At 34.7% G+C, this 20,314-nt stretch overlaps 2 protein-coding genes across 3 annotated transcripts; both read left to right on the forward strand.

The window, feature by feature from the left end:
* The first annotated feature begins 1,204 nt into the window (after positions 1 to 1,204).
* LOC106381985 (UDP-rhamnose/UDP-galactose transporter 4-like) lies at positions 1,205 to 3,256 on the forward strand. The gene is made up of 5 exons (XM_013821931.3): positions 1,205 to 1,459; positions 1,667 to 1,825; positions 1,915 to 2,300; positions 2,378 to 2,539; positions 2,661 to 3,256. The coding sequence occupies exons 2-5, from the start codon at positions 1,696 to 1,698 to the stop codon at positions 2,988 to 2,990; spliced, it is 1,008 nt and encodes a 335-aa protein (XP_013677385.1). The 5' UTR covers positions 1,205 to 1,459; positions 1,667 to 1,695; the 3' UTR covers positions 2,991 to 3,256.
* Positions 3,257 to 15,498: 12,242 nt separating this feature from the next.
* Positions 15,499 to 19,888, forward strand: LOC106381986 (protein BRASSINOSTEROID INSENSITIVE 1-like). 2 transcript variants are annotated; one of them, XR_007320413.1, is made up of 3 exons: positions 15,500 to 16,488; positions 16,573 to 19,350; positions 19,539 to 19,888. XR_007320413.1 is itself a non-coding variant. In XM_048750331.1 (2 exons), exons 1-2 carry the CDS (start codon positions 15,692 to 15,694, stop codon positions 19,298 to 19,300), a joined length of 3,525 nt encoding a protein of 1,174 aa, XP_048606288.1. In that variant the 5' UTR covers positions 15,499 to 15,691; the 3' UTR covers positions 19,301 to 19,477. The 2 variants fall into 2 exon arrangements, 1 of the variants encoding a protein (XP_048606288.1); XM_048750331.1 differs by lacking the exon at positions 19,539 to 19,888 and having other exon boundaries at positions 15,499 to 16,488; positions 16,573 to 19,477.
* Positions 19,889 to 20,314: the final 426 nt, after the last annotated feature.

Consider the following 20,314-nt stretch of genomic DNA (forward strand, 5'->3'; position numbering starts at 1 on the left):
ATTCTGAAATTTAAAGCAGATTGGTTGCTTGAGCTTCCAAGACAGTATAATTTGGTTGACACATTAAATGCTGCTTCACACTTTGACGTACTAACAAGGAAAATAAGAAGGAAGATAATATGTACATGAGTATGAGTTTCTTTCGCCATAATGTAAGCGCCTTTAGTTAAAACTACGGTATGTGATCTCTCTCTCTCTCTGGAATTGATTTTTGTCAAGTCAATTCGACGTCATTTTCAAAAACTATTTGTAGAATCATAGTTAATTTGATTTTATGAGATTTATTCAATAGGAATAAAATACACTTGGTTTCAATTCAATTCAATTCAAGATTTAAATGATCAGTCCATAGATTTTCTTTTGCCTACCAATCATAGTCTAACTGACCAAAATTTGTGTTCCAGGACCTACATATTTCATTAGTTTCATCATACGGATAAGGATATCCCCGCTATTTTTGTTGTTATTGGACTTTAAAAATGATGTACTAGCTTATGTAAAAAAAAAACAGTCAGGTTTGATATAAACACATGTATTTCATACGGTCACAGAATGTGACTTTTGTATTATGAATCTATGATAATAACGCCTGGTATCTAGCTGAAACTTGCCATGAAAAGAAAAACAGTTCACATGAAAAGCATCGAATAGCGACAACGAGACTGAGATACTTAACGGAGCTACAAAACACGCAATTTTTTTTATTAAAAATTGAAAACATATATATAGAAAGTAGAAACTCACAAGAAAGTTTAGTGTGTGTTTGGATCTTTAACCAAACGTAACCTCTGTCTTTTAATTTTTGGGGTTGTCCCACACTACATAGATTGTCCTTTTGTCGAATAGAAAATTGGTCACGCCTTTTTAGTTCCACACTCCTTGTTTCCATCTCTCCTCCACTTTTTCCACTTTTATACACTTTCTCCAAAAAAATTCGAATAAACCAGTGATTATTATGTGATGAAAATAACATTTGTTTTTTTTTTTTGGTACTCTAAACAATGTAGATCTTTTCGCTATTAAATTTAAATTTAACATAAGAAATACACCTCTTAAATATACTGAACACTTGTGTTATTTTTTGTAAAATAATCTATTATTATATAACAAAATCTCTAAATTTTAACTGATGTCGCTAGCTTTTAAAGAAGAAAGCGAGGGAAAGAAACAAATAAATTAAAATTAAAAAATTAAAAAGAGAAAAGATTCTACTCTCTGTCTTCTCTCTTAAATGGCAGGAAGGAGACTCTCATGTGAAGTCCTCCATAACTGAAAAATAAAAATTAAAAAAAAAAACGGAAGAGAGAAAAAAATAATAAAATTACTCGAAGTTCCACGATCTCTCTCTCTTTCTCTCCCTCTAAATTCATGTTGATTTAGCCTTAACTTTATCGTCTTCCTCCGTCACCGCGCCGGTAGCGACCGTCGTCTTCTCAGGCTCGTTTATCTCCGTTACCCGGTAAAAAAAATTCATGTTCTCTCTCGTGAAGATTCACACACTTATGTGTCGTTTCCGATTTAGATACGTGCAAACTTTATTGTCTGAGGGTCGTATGAGTATTAGATCTGGATTGAATTTTATAGTTAGAGAGACTCATGTTGGAGCTTTTACTTTGATTCTACTCTCTTCGTATGTTTCTAATTAGAAGGTTTAAATCTTCTGCAGAGATCTGAATTGATTTTTAAAAACAAAAAATGGCTGCAACAAGCAAGACGGATCAAAAAGCGGCTTTAGACATTGCATCATGGCTCTTCAATGTGGTTACCTCCGTTGGAATCATCCTCGTTAACAAAGCCTTGATGGCTAGTTACGGCTTTAGTTTCGGTCTGTCTCTTTTTATCTTAATAGTCAACGGTGTTGACTTGGTTTCGAACATGACTAAACTGACTAAGATCTGGTTTTGACACACACAGCTACGACGTTAACCGGTTTGCATTTCGGAACAACGACATTGTTGACAACTTTCTTGACATGGCTTGGTTATATTCAGCCTTCTCAGCTTCCCTGGCCCGATCTTCTCAAGTTCGTTTTGTTCGCTAACTTCTCTATCGTTGGGATGAACGTCAGCCTCATGTGGAACTCCGTTGGCTTCTACCAGATTGCGAAGCTGAGTATGATCCCAGTTTCTTGTCTTCTAGAAGTTGTTCTTGACAACGTCAGGTATTCGAGGGATACAAAGCTTAGCATTTTGTTGGTTCTTGCTGGTGTTGCCGTCTGCACTGTTACCGATGTCAGTGTTAACCTCAACGGGTTCCTCGCTGCCGCTATTGCTGTCTGGAGCACCGCCCTTCAGCAATACGTAAGCCTTAATTTGCTTGTAAACCCAAAACAGAGAGGTCGGATCTCTAACAAATGATACTGTGTTTTTTTTTGCAGTATGTACATTATTTACAAAGGAAATATTCGCTCGGTTCTTTCAATTTACTGGCGCATACCGCTCCAGTACAAGCTGCATCGTTGTTGTTGGTCGGGCCATTTCTAGACTACTGGTTGACTAACCAAAGAGTTGATGCATTCAACTTTTCTTTTATATCTCTGGTAAAAGTTTCTTCCTCTGTTTCTTGACAGAATCTTAATTATGTGATTCTAAAGATGCATACTAGGCTCTTAGTTCTTGGTACGTTTGAGATTCGTCTAATTCAATTTTTGTTGGTGGCAGTTCTTCTTGATACTCTCGTGTAGTATCGCGGTCGGGACCAATCTGAGTCAGTTCATCTGTATAGGAAGATTCACGGCGGTGTCTTTCCAAGTACTTGGTCACATGAAGACAATCCTGGTTTTGGTTTTGGGATTCACTTTCTTCGGTAAGGAAGGTTTAAACATGCAAGTGGTGCTTGGAATGCTCATTGCGATTCTCGGTATGATCTGGTACGGTAATGCATCTTCTAAACCGGGAGGTAAAGAGCGTCGTAGCCTCTCTATCCCCATAACCAAGGCACAGAAACTCAACGTGTTATCTGAAACATCTGAGTCTGATGGAAAGGTCTAAGCAAAGAAGTGATCGTTTTGACATAGAAACAAGAACAAGCGTCTCAGATACAAACAAAACAGGTAGAAAATATCATATGGAATATTTACAAACAAATGGTTTTAATTATTTAATTTCCAGACCATATTTTTCTTTTCTTACATAGCATTTTGTTTTCTGCATTTTCCTTTTTGGTTATCAATTTTGGCCTTTGCATTTTGTATTTTTTTTTACTAATTCTCTCACACATGATATATGCTACTGAATAAAATCTCAATTTTATTTTTTATGCTAATCTTTGTCCTCACCCTCAGTATCTACGTTTCTTTTGTTACGTGAATATTTATTTATTGGGTCAATGAGTGTTCATCCTAAAAGAAATACTTGCATTCAAAATGAACGGGATTTTATAGTGATTCCTTGAAAGTTGTATGCATATATGGTTGGAGATATCATGGTGTTTACTTTACGTAACATTTTATTTATGTCATTAACAATATATTAGTATAAAGTTCTTTGAAGATTTGCACCGAAAAATAGTTCTTCGAAGATGATTTTCTATTAAGCAAAAAAGATAATTTTATATTTCAAGCACATGGACTCGCCCCGCTATCGACGGGTTATGAGATGTTTAAATAAATACGTATTTTTTTAACAAAAAGAAATACGTGTTTTGAAACTTTTAAGATAGAGACTGGAGATAGAAGGAACGGTGTTGACACGGGTAAATCTCAGTTTAATGCCTGGGAAAAGTCTGCTTACGTGTGCGTGTAGTGTTAGAACGGATCTCTCCTCGCACGTGCGTCTGTTATTTGACGTTTGATTGTTTGAAGGACAAAATGTGTGACACTTATTTTATTATTTGGAGAAAATAATACCCGTTAATCCGTTATTTTATTTGGGGAAAATAATACCCGTTATCGGATGGAAGTCCACACGAATTATCATGTTTTCATACTAAAGAAAAGAACCTGAGTTTGTCTCTACAGATAAAAAGAAACAAAAGTTAAATGCATTTTTTGATATCATGTGAAATAAATTGTTACCAGGGGATTTTCCCGTGCACGGATGCAAACATTTACAAAATAATAAAATCATTATAATTGGTTAATTTTTATTTTTATTTATTGATAAGTTTAATTTCCTTTGTAGTTTATATTTTAGAAAGACAAATATAATATTGTTTTAAATTACATTATTTTGTTATCTTGTTTAAATATTTGATTTTGGGTATAATAATTTGGATCGGTTAAGTTATTTTTTGTATGTTGAGTTGTATATATTTTCCAATTGAATTTTAATTATACTAAATCAGATTATATATAACTAATTTTATTTTCTCAAATTTCTAAATATGTATTTAATAATTGATATATTTTGTTTTGGCTTAAATTTATGAGAAAATTTTGAAGTGTTTATCAGAAGTTGTATAAGTGAATCAAATTGAAATCTCTTAAAACCACGTCGATCATTAGAGTTTTTAGACTTAATAGTAACCTAATTACTTTTATTAAATACCACATTCATAGGAAAACAATTTGCTAATGGAATTGGATTTGAGATAATTACTTGTTTATTTTAATAGATATTGAAACATTCACGTAGTATTAGCCTAATATTAGGCTTGAGAATCTATAATTATGAAAATAAAAATTGTATGAAATTGTGAGAGAATTTGTTTAAAATAAGAGATTGAATAACTATCAAAAAAATAAATAATATTTAAGAAAATTTATAATTAAAAAAAAAGAACTTTCTTTAGTGTATTAAAGTAAATACTGATTTAGTAACTAAATTGACTTTTTCTTATGAAAATTATTATATTTTAAATGAAAAATATTTAACTAACGTTATTAACAATCATATAAAAATGTTCTTGAACAAAAATTTCCAGAATTTTTTATGGAGTGAGGTTTTATATAAAAGGAAATTCATTTGTTTTAAATAATATGTTTTAAAGATTTTTTTGATACTAAATTTCCATATGATATTTGATTTTAAAAAAACATATTAAGAAAAACAAAAATACAAATAGATAAGATTAGTAATGGAAATTAGTAAAATAGTTTATGAAATTGAGATTTATATAAAATGAATTTTCTTATTGTCAAATTACATGCGGAGATAGAGGCACTAACTTGGGTAATGGAATGTATGAAAAATTTTAGACAGTATCAGGTTACGTTTGCAACGGATTGTTCTCAACTGGTGAAGATGGTTTCGGAACCAGGGGAATGACCAGTATTTAGGAGTTACCTGGAGGATATCAAGCTTTTGAGAAGAAGTTTCACCAATTCAGAAGTTATTCATGTATCGAGGACGGACAATAAAATGGGGGATCGCTTGGCACGTAGTGCTAGGATACAACCGTCGTTCGTCATACACATGGATACAGAGTTACCACCTTGGTTTACGGAGTCTTTATGAGTCTGTAAATTTTCTTGCTGTAAAAAAAAATAAAAAAAAAATATAACAAATCGCTATTTATTTTTACTTTTAAGATATTTCCTTTTTGATACTAAATTTCTTTAATGATATTGATATGATTATATATATACATATATATACTAAAAACGAAAAAAATAGGGCAATTAAAAATAGTATTAATTAATTAATGTTAACAATATTATAAACCATTATAAGAACTAACGTGAGCGCGACACATAGAAAATTGACTTCTCAAATAATATTATAGAGATTCATCTGATATAGACAATTAAATGAGTTGTAAAACACTTGTTTGAATTGCATAAATCAAATTCAGAATATCATAAGTCCATGTTTTAATATCCCCTAGACTATATTTGAGAAGTGATTTTGTCACATGTCATCTCTACAATCAATTTCACAAAACAAATATGACATGGCTACTGAAATTGATGACATGGTTTCTGAAAAAATATGATACGGATAATTTTATTTAATGTTGATTTATATTTTTGGCAAACTTATTAGAATATGGTAATACTTCATATATTACATTTAATATTGATATTTCTTTTTGGTAAACTTTTTTAAAATATGGTAATAGCTCATACATCATCTATAAAATAAATATATTCATATATAACATTTCAAATTTTGAAATATTATTACTTTTGTATAATTATACAATTTGTATTACCAAAGCTTTCAAAAATTTCTACAATTTAAAAAATAATTAAATATCTAATCGTAAGATCATTAGTTTCTTATATATCTAAAATATTATAAATAATTTTTAGGCTAAATTTTTGATAATTATACAATTTTATAACATTTTTATTAGTTTTATACAAATTGATTTAACATATATCAAATCTATATTAAATATTAGTAAGAAAATAGTAAAATCTATAATATTTAATAAATTTTATTTTTAAATATAAGTTAGATTTAAAAAAAATTTTTATTGCACATGGTGCAGGGAAAACACCTAGTTTAATATTGTTTTTTAAGTTCAACAGTTATAAAAAATAGCTTAAATAATGTTTTGATAGGAAAATAACAACTTTTAGGACACAAAAAGAATATTATTTTAATATACACACTCATATTAAAAGTCAACTTGTATTGAGCTTGCATTAGCTGGATAATATGTACCATACATGTTAGCTATAGTTAAAATATACGGAGGCTAATTTGTACTATTTTAATTGTTTTTGAACATATTATTCGATAACCTGAAGTACATTTGATTTTATATGGGTTTGGGATCTTAATATAATATTTCATACAAAATTCTAATCTGGCCTAAAAATCATGTATCAATGCTTTTGCTGGAAACAGCTCGGACATTATTTAAATTTGATTTGAAAGGACGCTTCCACTGCAAGAAATTTGATTTTTCCGATACTGAAGGAAAAAATCGTCGGAATTTCGTCGGAATAACGTTATTCCGACGACATACCGACGAAACAAATCCTCGAAAATAATTCCACGGAATTTCTTCTTTCCTCGAAAATCCCTCGGAATTTTCCGACGGAATTCCGAGGAAACAAATTTCTGAGGAAATTCCGAGGATCACTAGTTTGTCGGAAATCTCCTCGGAATATACCGAGGGAGAACTTCGTCGGGATATTTTCTCGAAAGTTCATTGATCGATGCGTTTGTGGACATATATCCATCGATCGATCCGTTTATAAAAAAAACGTTCGGAATATACCGAGGGACATCTTCCTCGGAATATTCAGAGGAACATGTCCCTCGGTATATTCCGAGGAACATGTCCCTCGGTATATTCCGAGGAAAGGTGTCCCTCGGTATATTCCGAGGAAGATGTCACTCGGTATATTCCGAACGTTTTTTATAAACAGATCGATCGATGGATATATGTCCAAAAACGCATCGATCGATCGAGTAAAAAATATAATTAATTTCCTCCGAATGTAAAAAAATTTAATTTTATTTAAAAATAAAATTTTTGAAATTTAAATTCGAAAATATAAAATTAAAATTAAAATTGAAATCACATTAATTAATATTCAAAGTTTCACAAATAAAAATAAAACATTCCGAGTTTTTGGAAAAAAAAAAAACTACGGGTCTGGCACGTCCGGGAACACCTCGTTCGGGTACATCCTCTGTATCATCTCCATCATTTGCTGGTTCAGCCTCCTCTGTGCCTCATAGCCCGCCTGTTGAGCCGCCATCTGGGTCTCCAACAAAGATATGCGATCATCCTTGTCCTTCAAGGATGCTGTCGAGGCCGGATCTGATCATCATGAGACCTGTAAATTAAAAAAATATATTTAATAAATACAGAAATATATAAATTAATTTTTTTTTAAATCCCAAATAATTTAATCACAAAAAAAGATTTATAGATATTAAAAATATTTAATAAATATATAAAAATAGTTTTAATAAACAAAAAATAGTTTTAATAAATAAAAAATAGTTTAATAATTACAAAAAATATTTTTAATAATAATATATATATATATATATATTAAAAATATTTTTAAATCCCAAATAATAGTTTTTACTCACAAAAAAGTTTTATAGATATTAAAATGTTTTATAAAATCCAAAAAATCGAATTTATATAGAAAAATCGTTTTGTAAAATACAAAAATCAATTTTATATACAAAAATCTATTTTATAAATACAAAAAAAATAAAAAAATTATAAAAAAATTCTAAATCAATTCAACAAAACAAATTATTCAACCAAATCACAATTCTAAACCTATTATACAACCAAATCACAATCCTAACCAATCATCCTAACAAAAATCTATCAAAACTAAACAAAAACCTAACAAATAGAACCTAAGAGAGTGGGATACGGTCCTTACATGATTTGTGTAAGAGAAGAGGGAGATCGCCGGAGATATCGTCAGATTTCAGGGGAAAATCGCCGGAGAGAAGAGAGGAGTCGCGCAGAGGAAGAAGAGAGAAATGGGGAAGAAGAAGGGGCTCGTGGTTATAAAACCTAGGGTCCGACGGACATTATCCGTCGGAATTCCGTCGAAATTCTAATTTCAATTTTCGCGAAATATTTGCCCGGTAAAATGAAAATATTCCGAGGAAATACCGAGGAACTAGTGTTTGGGGTTTCAAAACATCAATTTTTTTTACCGTATTTCATTTCTTATACAATTGTAATGCATACAATTGAGGATTCTTTGTATAGATGAGCATAAACCATGAAATAACAAATTTCAAAACTAATTGAAAGTATTCCCTTTACCGTTCATTAAAAGGTATAAGTGTTTCTTTTATGTTGTGGGATTTCGTTCATACAATCGGAAAAATGTTAATTATACGGTAAGGAACAAATTTTTGACTTCATAATGAACGTAAGACACTTAATAAGGGTTATATAGGTGTTATTCAAACCGCAAAACGTTGTTTTCGGTTTAAAAACTCTATTTTCTCGGAATTTCCTCAGATTATTCCGAGGGAATTCCGAGGAAACCCTTTTCTTCCTCGGAATTCCGTCGGAATATTCTGAGGAAATTCCGAGGAACTAGTGTTTTGGGTTTCAATACGTCAATTTTTTTTTTAAACGGATCGATCGATGGATATATGTACCAAAACGCATCGATCGATAGAGTATATCAGGTGTTCCTCGGAATTTCCTCGGAATATTCCGAGGTTTTTCCGAGGAAACAGGGTTTGGGGTAACAATGTGATCGATCGAGAACAAAATCTCGTACGTTTTTTAATAAACGGATCGATCGATGTATATATATCCAAAAACGCATCGATCGATCACTAAGATGGACCAAAGCGTAACAATGTGATCGATCGATTAGATTATCCCATCGATCGATCGAGAATCTCAAGCGTTCCTTGGAATGTCCTCGGAAAATCTTGTAAGTTTTTTTATAAACGGCTCGATCGATGGATATATGTCCGAAAACGCATCGATCGATCACTAAGATGGACCAAAGCGTAACAATGTGATCGATCGATTAGATTATCCCATCGATGGATCGAACAAAATCTCGGGAGCCTTTTTTTAAACGCATCGATCGATCCGTATTTGTACAAAAACGCATCGATCGATTGCCATTTGATTTCCGACCGCGCTATTTTATTTTCTTTTCTATTCTAACGTTTTATGGTCTTATTTTATGTTGTCACACCAGGGACGGTGTAAACTAAGTCTGGGGGAGGGTACTTGTAATAGTTCCATTTAGGAATCTGCCATAACCTTTTCGGTTAATTTTGAACTTAGTTTTTTTTTTATTTTTTTTCTTAATTATGAGTTCGTATTTCTTTTACATGGTTTCTTCGTTTTATTTGGTTGTGTTTTGAGTAGTTTTTAATTCGTATTCAGCTTTGCCTTGCTAGATAAACCAAATAACTAATATCTGAGTACCATTCTTTCAGCTATCAACTGCAGGCTGTGAAACATGGAAAAGCCACATTCATTGATCAACCAACAACATCCATGCTTTTAAGAATGTTCAAAGGATTCAAACTAACTGACCACTCAATCTACTCAAATTTTCTCATCTTGGGGCTTGGTATACACTAGGTTCGCTAGTACTACCATGTTCATAATCAGTTTCCCTATTATGATACCAAATTTTGTAACTTCGTGTAAACCCACTCAAATATAGATGAGTCCAAACATCCCACTCTTTAATAACCTTTCTATTTTTACAATTAGAGCAAGGACATCTTAACATACCTGTTTTTGCTTCCGGTTGTCGGTGAACTAACCCCATGAATTCGGTTATACCTCGTTGGTATTCTTCCGTAACCAATCTCGTGTTCGGATCCAAATGAGGTCGATCGATCCAAGAACGAAAATAATTTGAAGAGACATATTTTTTATGAATCAAATTCGTGTGTAAATAGAGTAAGAGGGAGGATGAAGATATGGAGTGAATGAAGAGGAAGAGGACTGCTTGTATTTATAGTTTTAATCCTGCCGACAGACCGATGAAATTCCGACGGAATTCCGACGCCAACGGCTAGTTCGTCGGAATTTCCTCGGAATTTTGTAAAATCCCCCAACGGCTCTCCAACGGCTATAATATTTCCTCGGAATTCATCGGTTTTTTTCGAGGAACACATTTTTCCTCGGAATTTACTCGGAATATTCCGACGGATTGATATTTCCTCGGAATTCCGTCGGTATATTCCGAGGAAATTCCGAGGAAACCAAATTTTGTGTTTCCTCGGAATTTCCTCGAAAATTCCTCGGGATATTCCGAGGATTTCATTTTCCGTTGGAATGCCCGTCAGAATACCGCTGTTTTCTTGTAGTGTTCATTGAGCATTAGATACCATCATGGCACATAGTTTAATTTGAATATGAAACTGGAACATGCGTTTGTGGGTATAACGCATATGAAATAAAATGATAATTCATATTATTCTGGTGCTAGTTTGTAAATGTTTTCTACCAATGCTTTTTTGTGGTTTTGTATTTAAGCCAGCTATCTAGATTAAGATCGGGGGTCAAAATGTTATGGACTTATGGTGTTAATCTATCTTTATTATACCACGGTAGAAAATTAAATAATTGGAAGCCCTTTCTCAAAAAAAAAAAAATTAAATAATTGGTTATTTGTTTAAGCAGAAAAGAAGGTTATTTACAATTGTGCTTGACGGCGATTCCTATTACAATGATTGATCAATAATTATATAATTTGGTCCAAATACAACTGCATACGGTGTATTGAGAGATTGCACTTTAAGAAGAAAAAACGTTTATTATTGTTTACCATCGTTACGCATATAATCAAGGGGGTACATATATTATGAATAGATTTTTGTTGGCTTTATGTTATTATATCGCCTACCAATACAGGGTCGCCCATTTTTCGTGGGAAATTTATTTTAGTCTGATTGTTGCAAGTAGCCAACATGTATTCAATATAAAATTTGAGGTGATTTGACTTTTAATGAAGTTTTAGATGATTTTAAAAAATTACATAGAATAAAATATTTTTTGTTAAACTACTCTAAAATATCACCTAAAACCATGAGATTTGAATTTTATTTTTTTTTAACTAAGAAACTCCACCCAAACACTCTAAAATCACTTGAAAACTTTAAAACTCCACAACTTAAAATATTTTCAATAACAGTGGATTTTAGAGTATTTTATAAAATGTCAAGTTCAATAACACTGGATTTTAAATGAGTTTTTAAAATTCATGTTTCAATAACAGTGGATTTGTCATTTTGACACAAATCACCTAAAACTCTCAATTGAATACACCCCCGTAGTTTAAAGTTTCTAATTTTTTTTTAAAAAAATTGGTTATTTGTTTGTAATAAATTTTTCATATAAAGTTTTAAAGGGGAATTCCAATTTTTTTTTTAGAAATTTCCTAGGATAGTTTTTTTTTAAGATTCTGTCACAAAATAACATTCAACGAAAAAAATAATCAAAATAAGTTTTATTAAAATGTAAAATGTATTTTTATCCTAGAGTTAACTAATCTAGACTTAGGATTTAGAGTTAAGGGGTGAGGTTTGAGGGATAAGGTTTCAAAATTTAAAAAATAGAAAATAAATATTAAAAAATTTAAAATAAAAAGACTATTTTGGTCATTTTTTTCTTGAGGGTTATTTTTGTGGCAAAAACTTAAAACGACTATCTGAGAGAATTGCCTTTTTTTTGGAAATTCCAAATTTTATCAAGGATATTTTATGATAGTGTCAATAAATAGTTAAACTTTAAAATCTTGAGATGAAAAATATTTGAAAACAATAAGATGCGTTTGCCAGTAAGTAGCTAGCTGTTTAGTAACAAAAAAGGCATTTGCCAGTAAAAAAAAAAAGACGAAGAAAGACTTTTGCTGATGTTCCAAATTGCTCCTGAAGGGCATAAGAAATGATGCTGATGTTCTAAATCATATTATATAGTATTTTGATCAAAAAAAAATTATATAGTATAAGTCAGCAACATCGTCACTAGATTTACTGCTAGATACATATAACGGTTTGTTACATTAGATTCACCGAAGAACTGAGGAAGAATGAAAAGGCAAATCAGCATTTATTTACTGCTGAGATGACATCAATGGCTGGGATTGGTTTCAAACCGTTGGGGACCATCTCGTACAGTGTACTACACTGCACTGAAAACATTTACGAACGTCTATGTTAGTCACACTTTAGTTAGACCCACTATCCACCAATTAAACTCGGCTCCGTGAGCGCCTGTAACACACACGTCGTTGTAATAGCTCCGTGCTTAGAGACATCGTCTGTGTCTTACGCAAGAAGAGAGAGTGTGGGTGTTTGGCCACACGAACGCTTAATCAGTATGGGGAGGACAGCTTCGTCTCTTCCGGAAATTAAGAATCTATTATCTCTTGGCCTTTTACCTAACTTTGATGTTATATATATACCATACAATGCTCGGTGTTTCAAAAAAAAAAAAAAACAATACAATGTTCTATTATCAGATATTTACAAAATAAATACATCAGTAAACACACTTTTCATTTTAGTTCGTGTAAAAAGGTTACTTGTACCAACATAGTACTAGATAACTATAGTATCTTAGGGCAACATTATTGCAGTCCTTAGTTTGGTCCTCAAGAGGAAGGAGTCCACAAAAACACCAGAACTGAGGGAGAAAGTCCCTAACTAAGAGACATTTTGGCTTGGTCCATGTACTGTTCGCGGGCCCCACTGAAACGTGGCGGCTCGCGATTGGTTTGTTTTTAATTTTTTTTTAAATCGGATAAAAAAAAAGTTTAAGGACCAATTATTAAGGACTCGACAATAATGATGCTCTTAAAGGCTATGGGTGGATATCTTACCCGATATCCGAATCCATATCCATACTCGACCCGAAAAATCAAACCAAAATCTGAACCGAAGTAGCAAAATACCTGAACGAGTATTGAATTAGAAAATACTGGATATCCGAACCCGAACATATAATATCCGAACCCGAATGAATATCCGAAGATAACCGAATATATGAATATTTGACTATATATTTTTAGTTTACTTCTCTATTTGTATTCAAAATATTTATATTGATTTTGCACATGGCTCAAAACCATATAATATGCATATAATTATGTACAAAATTATTTGCTAATCACTTAAAATACATATCAACCACTTATTTCTTTGATTAACAAAAGTTGCATCCAAAATATTAAAATAACAATTAAATTAGTGTATTTATATTTTTAAAATGTTATCTTCAAACTTATTAATAGTTTAATCTATTAAAAATTAAAAAATCAGTTAAGTTAAAAGTATATATTTTAAATATAAAAAACTTAAACAATGAATAATTTAATTTTTTTTTCAAAATCTAAATATTCAAACCCAACTTGAAATAACCGAACCCAGACTTAAAATATCTGAATTCGACCCGAAATGTAGAAATACCCGAACAATTTTTATACCTCTATATCTTTATACCGAAATATCCAAAAATTCGAAATACCCGATCCGAACCCGAACGCCCACCCATACTAGAGGCTTGTATCTGCATAGATAGAGTATCATTAATTCTCAGCAAATTAGGAAAATAGTAGTATATTCTAAAAATTAAGCAAAAATATTGAAAATACTTTCTTTCTTTTTTTTTGAGAAAAGCCGGAGGATTATTTAAGCTGAAAAGAATATTGTCAAATTTGCTATAACGCGTGTATTCACCAAAAACAGCTGCACGTGGGGTTTTGAACATAATTACGAAACACATTTATAAAAACTGCGAGAAAGGAAAAGATAGTAGAAAATGTAAAGTTTGGTCTAATCTATCCGTCTACGTAAGTGCCAGAGAACACGAATGAGGCCTGAAATTAAAAGAAAGAGGGATTAATTTAGTGCATTAATTAACAAAGATAATAATAGTATTAATGAGAAAAATAATTAATTAGCAAAGACTAATAATAATATCCTCCGTATGCATAACAAACTTAATAATTTATACTAAAAAGAGATGGAATCTGCCATTGATAACACTCATGTCCCAATCGTCGCTCACACGTACGCTAGTTTTTTTTCTCTCTCTTTTGTAAAAAGCTAGAGAGACAACCTCTCCTCCACTTTTTCCAGACACAAGTGCGAGTGAACAAGATACGAGTATTGATTTAAAATGTTTGTGGTTGGTCTGAAAGTCATGTAAAACTATTAATGTAAATTACATTAGCATTAAAGTAAATTTCAACTTTTTTCTTACCATCACATTTCAATGCCTCAAAACTTGTTGTATATGAGTATCAATAAAAAAGAATTTTGGGAGTGTATTCAATCTAAAATTTGAGGTGATTGGATTTCTAACGAGGTTTTAGATGATTTTAAGGAATTGCAGAGAATAAAATGATTTTTGTTAAACCACTCTAGAATATCACCTAAAACTATGAGATTTGAGTTTTAATTTTTTTAACTAAGAAACTTCATCCAAACAATCTTAGATCACATGAAAACTTTAAAATTCCACAACTTAAAATATTTTCAATAACAGTATATTTCAGAGTACTTTATAAAATGTCAAGTTCAATAACAGTGGATTTTAAATGAGTTTTTAAAATTCACTTCTCAATAACAGTGGATTTATCATTTTAACACAAATCACCTAAAACTCTCAGTTGAATACACCCCCTTAGATTCTATGTTCCATTTTCACTGAAATTTTAACCATTACTCCACAAATGTGGAGTTAGTTAGTTGCTGGGTATCTCATGTTGGAACAAAAAAATGTTAAACAAGCAGCAAACCAAAAATCACACTAGACTTGTATTTAAACCTTTTTGGAAACAGCTAGGTGATTGAGGTAGAATATACTAATTGAATAAAGTCTAAGATGAGATTTAAGATGCTATATAGCTTGTGAAATACTTGATCCCATCCCCAAATCTCACGTTAATTAAACACCTTTCACAGGTACTTGCGTCATTTCTTTAACATAACTAAAAAAAGCTTTGAGACTAAGGATTTTGCGATGCCATTATCTTATTAATAGTAGTTTGTATCCTCTTGCATTGATTATTCTTTTAACACATTCAATAATGAAAAGTTGTATTATTTGTTTGTATCTGTTAGCAAGATTAAAATTAACATTTCAATAATAGTAATAGTCAGAAGAAGAGGTGACATGCCATGTGAGCGCACAGCTGTGACCACTCTTCCCATCGTTGATGTCTGATAAAATAATTAAACACCTTCATCCATCTCCTCTTCTCTTCTCTTCTCTTCTCTTCTCTCTCTAGAGCTCCCACTTCCTCTCTAATGGTGGAACCAAAACCCTAGATCCCTCTTTTCTTAGTCTCAAACTTCCACACTTATATCTCAAAATCATGAGAATGAAAACTCTCCCAACCTTCTTTCTCTTCCTTCTAACCTTATCCTTCTCCTCTCAAACTTCCACATCTCAAACCCATCAGCTTATAAGTTTCAAAAACGCTCTTGCTGACAAGAATCTACTCCCAGACTGGTCTCCCAACAAGAACCCATGTACCTTCGAGGGCGTGACTTGCAGAGCCGACAAGATTTCTTCAATTGATCTCAGTTCCAAGCCACTCAACCTCGGATTCAGCGCCGTGGCCTCCTCTCTATTGTCTCTCACGGGTCTAGAGTCCCTGTTTCTCTCGAACACCAACATCAACGGCTCCGTCTCTGGCACCAAGTGCTCTGCTTCTCTCACGAGCTTGGATCTGTCGAGAAACTCCATCTCCGGTCCTGTGTCAGCCTTGTCGAGCCTCGGCTCTTGCATCGGACTGAAGTCTCTTAACGTCTCTTCCAACTCTCTGGAATTTCCGGGGAAAATCTCAGGTGGTGGGTTGAAGCTTAGTAGCAGCAGCTTGGAAGTTCTGGATCTCTCCAAGAACTTGTTATCCGGTGCTAACCTCGTTGGTTGGATTGTCTCCGGCGGCTGTGGAGAGCTCAAGCACTTGGATATAAGCGGGAACAAGATCAGTGGAGATGCGGATGTCTCTCCTTGCGTGAATCTCGAGTTTCTCGATGTCTCCTCCAACAATTTCTCCACTGTGATTCCCTATCTAGGTGACTGCTCCGCTCTTCAACACCTCGACATCTCCGGTAACAAATTATCCGGTGACTTCTCCACTGCTTTCTCCTCTTGCACAAACCTAAGGTTCGGTTCAAAATAAAAAAAATTTAATTATGTTTTATATTATTATTTGTAAACTAAAATACACTTTTTTAAACTCTCTCACAGGTCTTTGAACATCTCCTGCAACGCATTCACCGGACCCATCTCTTCTTCACTACCGCTCAAAAGCCTCGAGTATCTATCTCTAGCCGAGAACAAATTCACCGGCGAGATCCCGGAGCTTCTCTCCGGCGCGTGCGGTACACTCACCGGACTCGATCTCTCCCGAAACGACTTTCACGGCACGGTTCCTCCTTTCTTCGCCTCCTGCTCTCTTCTGGAGTCACTCGTTTTATCCACCAACAACTTCTCCGGCGAGTTGCCTATGGATACTTTGCTGAAGATGAGAGGGCTCAAGGTGCTCGACCTGTCTTTCAACAAGTTCTCCGGCGAGCTGCCCGAGTCTCTGGCCAATCTCTCCCTCACTACGCTGGATCTCAGCTCCAACAACTTCTCCGGTCAGATTCTCCAGACTCTCTGCCGTAACGGTGAAAACACGCTCCAGGAGCTTTACCTCCAGAACAATGCCTTCACCGGGAAGATTCCGCCGACGTTAAGCAACTGCTCCGACCTGGTTTCCCTCCACCTGAGCTTCAACTACCTCTCCGGGACCATCCCGTCGAGTCTCGGCTCTCTAACGAAGCTCCGAGATTTGAAGCTGTGGATGAACATGCTTCAAGGAGAGATCCCTCGAGAGCTCATGTATCTCACCACCTTAGAGACTCTGATCCTCGACTTCAACGACTTAACCGGAGAAATCCCTTTCGGTTTAAGCAACTGCACCAATCTGAATTGGATTTCTCTTTCCAATAACCGGTTAACCGGTCAGATTCCTCGCTGGATCGGACGGTTAGAGAATCTCGCCATCCTCAAGCTAAGCAACAATTCTTTCAACGGTAACATTCCTGCTGAGCTGGGGGACTGCAGGAGCCTAATCTGGCTCGATCTCAACACTAATTATTTCAACGGTACGATCCCTCCGGAGATGTTCAAACAGTCCGGCAAAATAGCTGCGAATTTCATCGCCGGGAAGAGATACGTTTACATAAAAAACGACGGGATGAATAAACTGTGCCACGGAGCTGGTAACTTGCTTGAGTTCCAAGGAATCAGACCGGAGCAGCTTAACCGGGTTTCGACCCGGAACCCGTGTAATTTCACGAGAGTGTATGGAGGTCACACTCAACCGACGTTTGATAACAACGGCTCGATGATGTTCCTCGACATGTCTTACAACATGTTGTCTGGGTACATACCGAAGGAGATCGGTTCGATGCCGTATCTGTTTATTCTCAACTTGGGTCATAACTTCATCTCTGGCTCTATCCCTGACGAGGTTGGTGATCTGAGAGGGCTGAACATTCTTGATCTTTCGAGTAATAAGCTGGACGGGAGGATCCCTCAGTCGATGTCGGCTCTTACCATGCTTACTGAGATTGACCTGTCCAACAATTTGTTAACAGGTCCGATTCCTGAGATGGGTCAGTTCGAGACTTTCCCGCCCGGGAAGTTCTTGAACAACTCTGGTCTCTGCGGTTATCCGCTTCCGCGGTGCGGTGATGCAAACGCAGACGCGTTTGCACACCGTTCTCACGGAAGGAAACAGCCGGCTCTTGCGGGGAGCGTGGCGATGGGGTTGTTGTTCTCTTTTGTATGCATATGTGGGCTGATACTCTTCGGTAGAGAGATGAGGAGGCGGCGGAGGATGAGAGAGGCGGCGATGGAGGACCCCGGTGATGGAACGACAGCTAACAACAACACGGATTGGAAGCTGACTGGTGCGAAAGAAGCGTTGAGTATTAACCTCGCAGCGTTCGAGAAGCCGTTGCGGAAACTCACTTTCGCGGATCTTCTCAAGGCTACGAACGGGTTCCATGTGAACAGTATGATTGGATCCGGCGGGTTTGGAGATGTCTACAAAGCCGTTTTGAAAGATGGAACAGCCGTGGCCATCAAGAAACTGATCCAGATCAGTGGTCAAGGCGATAGGGAGTTCATGGCGGAGATGGAAACGATCGGGAAGATCAAACACCGGAACCTCGTTCCGCTTCTCGGCTACTGCAAAGTCGGAGAAGAGCGGCTTCTTGTCTACGAGTTCATGAAGTACGGTAGCTTGGAAGATGTACTGCACGACCCCAAGAAGAAAGCTGGCGTGAAACTGAACTGGTTCACGCGGCAGAAAATCGCTATCGGAGCGGCTAGAGGGCTCGCCTTTCTTCACCATAACTGCATCCCACATATCATCCATAGAGACATGAAATCGAGCAACGTGTTGTTGGACGAGAACTTGGAAGCCAGGGTTTCGGATTTTGGCATGGCGCGGCTGATGAGCGCCATGGACACGCATTTGAGTGTCAGTACGTTAGCCGGTACGCCGGGCTATGTCCCTCCTGAGTATTACCAAAGTTTCAGGTGTTCAACGAAAGGAGACGTTTATAGTTACGGTGTGGTCTTGCTCGAGCTGCTTACGGGTAGACGGCCAACCGATTCGCCGGATTTTGGAGATAATAACCTTGTTGGATGGGTGAGACAGCATGCTAAACTGCAGATTAGGGACGTGTTCGATCCTCAACTTATCAAGGAAGATCCAGCGAGAGAGATTGAACTTTTACAACACTTAAAAATTGCGGTTGCGTGTTTGGATGATCGGGCTTGGAGAAGACCGACCATGTTAGAAGTCATGGCAATGTTTAAGGAGATACAAACGGGGTTGGGGCTAGATTCGCAGTCCACCATTGGATCAATAGAGATGGTCGATATGAGTATTAAAGAAGTTCCGGAAGGAAAGTTTTGAGAGTTGGGACACAGCCAAAGCTGATTCTTTTGAACATCAATCATCCAAGGGTCAGTCCTGTGGTCTACGTTTTGTATTTTTCTACTTTATTCTAAATGTAATGTATATGTTATTTTTCTAAATGTATGCGATCGCGTGCTGCAGCAGATGAAATTAAGTTTACAGTAGACACAGCAATTCTTTTGTGTTAATTCTGTTGTTACTTGGACAGCCAAATTGACATTTGCGTGTGATGCAGGAGAAGCCAGATGTAAGTAACCAAAGAGGATGAAGGCACAGAAGAAGACAATGAGACGAAGATGGCACAGATGGTTTGCTCTTTGACAAACCGTGAGGACTCTCTCTTGTGGAAGTTAAAACATTAACAGTAGAGAAGAAACAATAAAGTTGATCAAAAAGCGTCTCATTTACATTTGTGTCTGTTGATTTGTGCAGTGTTAAGTACAATATAACGTAATCTAGTTTCTAGTAGAGTATAAGATTGTCTTGTTATTCGTGTGTGAGAGTTAAACAAGTCTCTTTTAAAACTATGTAATAGTATGACGTTGCTCTCAAGGCTTTTTTTTATAAAATTCCTTTGTTTAAGAATTTCACCAATCGAAATAGTCTCACAAAGTTAATTCATCAGAAACGACATTCCAACCATCCCTATATATTATTTGAGAAACATTACAACTTCTTTTTGTAGCCACATATCATCATTAGGATGATTTTTAGAATCATTAGAGAAATATGTTGGTCCATCTAATTATATAATAAGTTTTTTATTAAACTAACAATAAATTCATTATTAATGTACTTTATTATTTCCTTAAATAAAATTTACGGAATTGCCTAATGTGACTAAAATATATATGACAATTAATAATTTTTAATAATAAAGATTTGATAAAAAATAGCATATCTTATATCATATTTGTTTAATTTTAAACTATTAAATAAATTAAACAACCACAATAAACATATGATAAAATTTAGGTTTTTCTGTATATGTTATATTTTGAATTTTTAAAA

This window comes from Brassica napus, chromosome C3 (assembly GCF_020379485.1).
Source record: "Brassica napus cultivar Da-Ae chromosome C3, Da-Ae, whole genome shotgun sequence".
NCBI lineage: Eukaryota > Viridiplantae > Streptophyta > Magnoliopsida > Brassicales > Brassicaceae > Brassica > Brassica napus.

Excerpts from the sequence above, each read along its gene's own strand:
- LOC106381985 (XM_013821931.3), top strand. The coding sequence starts at position 1,696 with ATGGCTGCAACAAGCAAGACGGATCAAAAAGCGGCTTTAGACATTGCA. Across the intron at positions 1,826-1,914 it reads TAGTTACGGCTTTAGTTTCG|CTACGACGTTAACCGGTTTG; the intron begins GTCTGTCTCTTT and ends TGACACACACAG. Across the intron at positions 2,301-2,377 it reads GCACCGCCCTTCAGCAATAC|TATGTACATTATTTACAAAG; the intron begins GTAAGCCTTAAT and ends TTTTTTTTGCAG.
- LOC106381986 (XM_048750331.1), top strand. The coding sequence starts at position 15,692 with ATGAGAATGAAAACTCTCCCAACCTTCTTTCTCTTCCTTCTAACCTTA. Across the intron at positions 16,489-16,572 it reads TCCTCTTGCACAAACCTAAG|GTCTTTGAACATCTCCTGCA; the intron begins GTTCGGTTCAAA and ends ACTCTCTCACAG.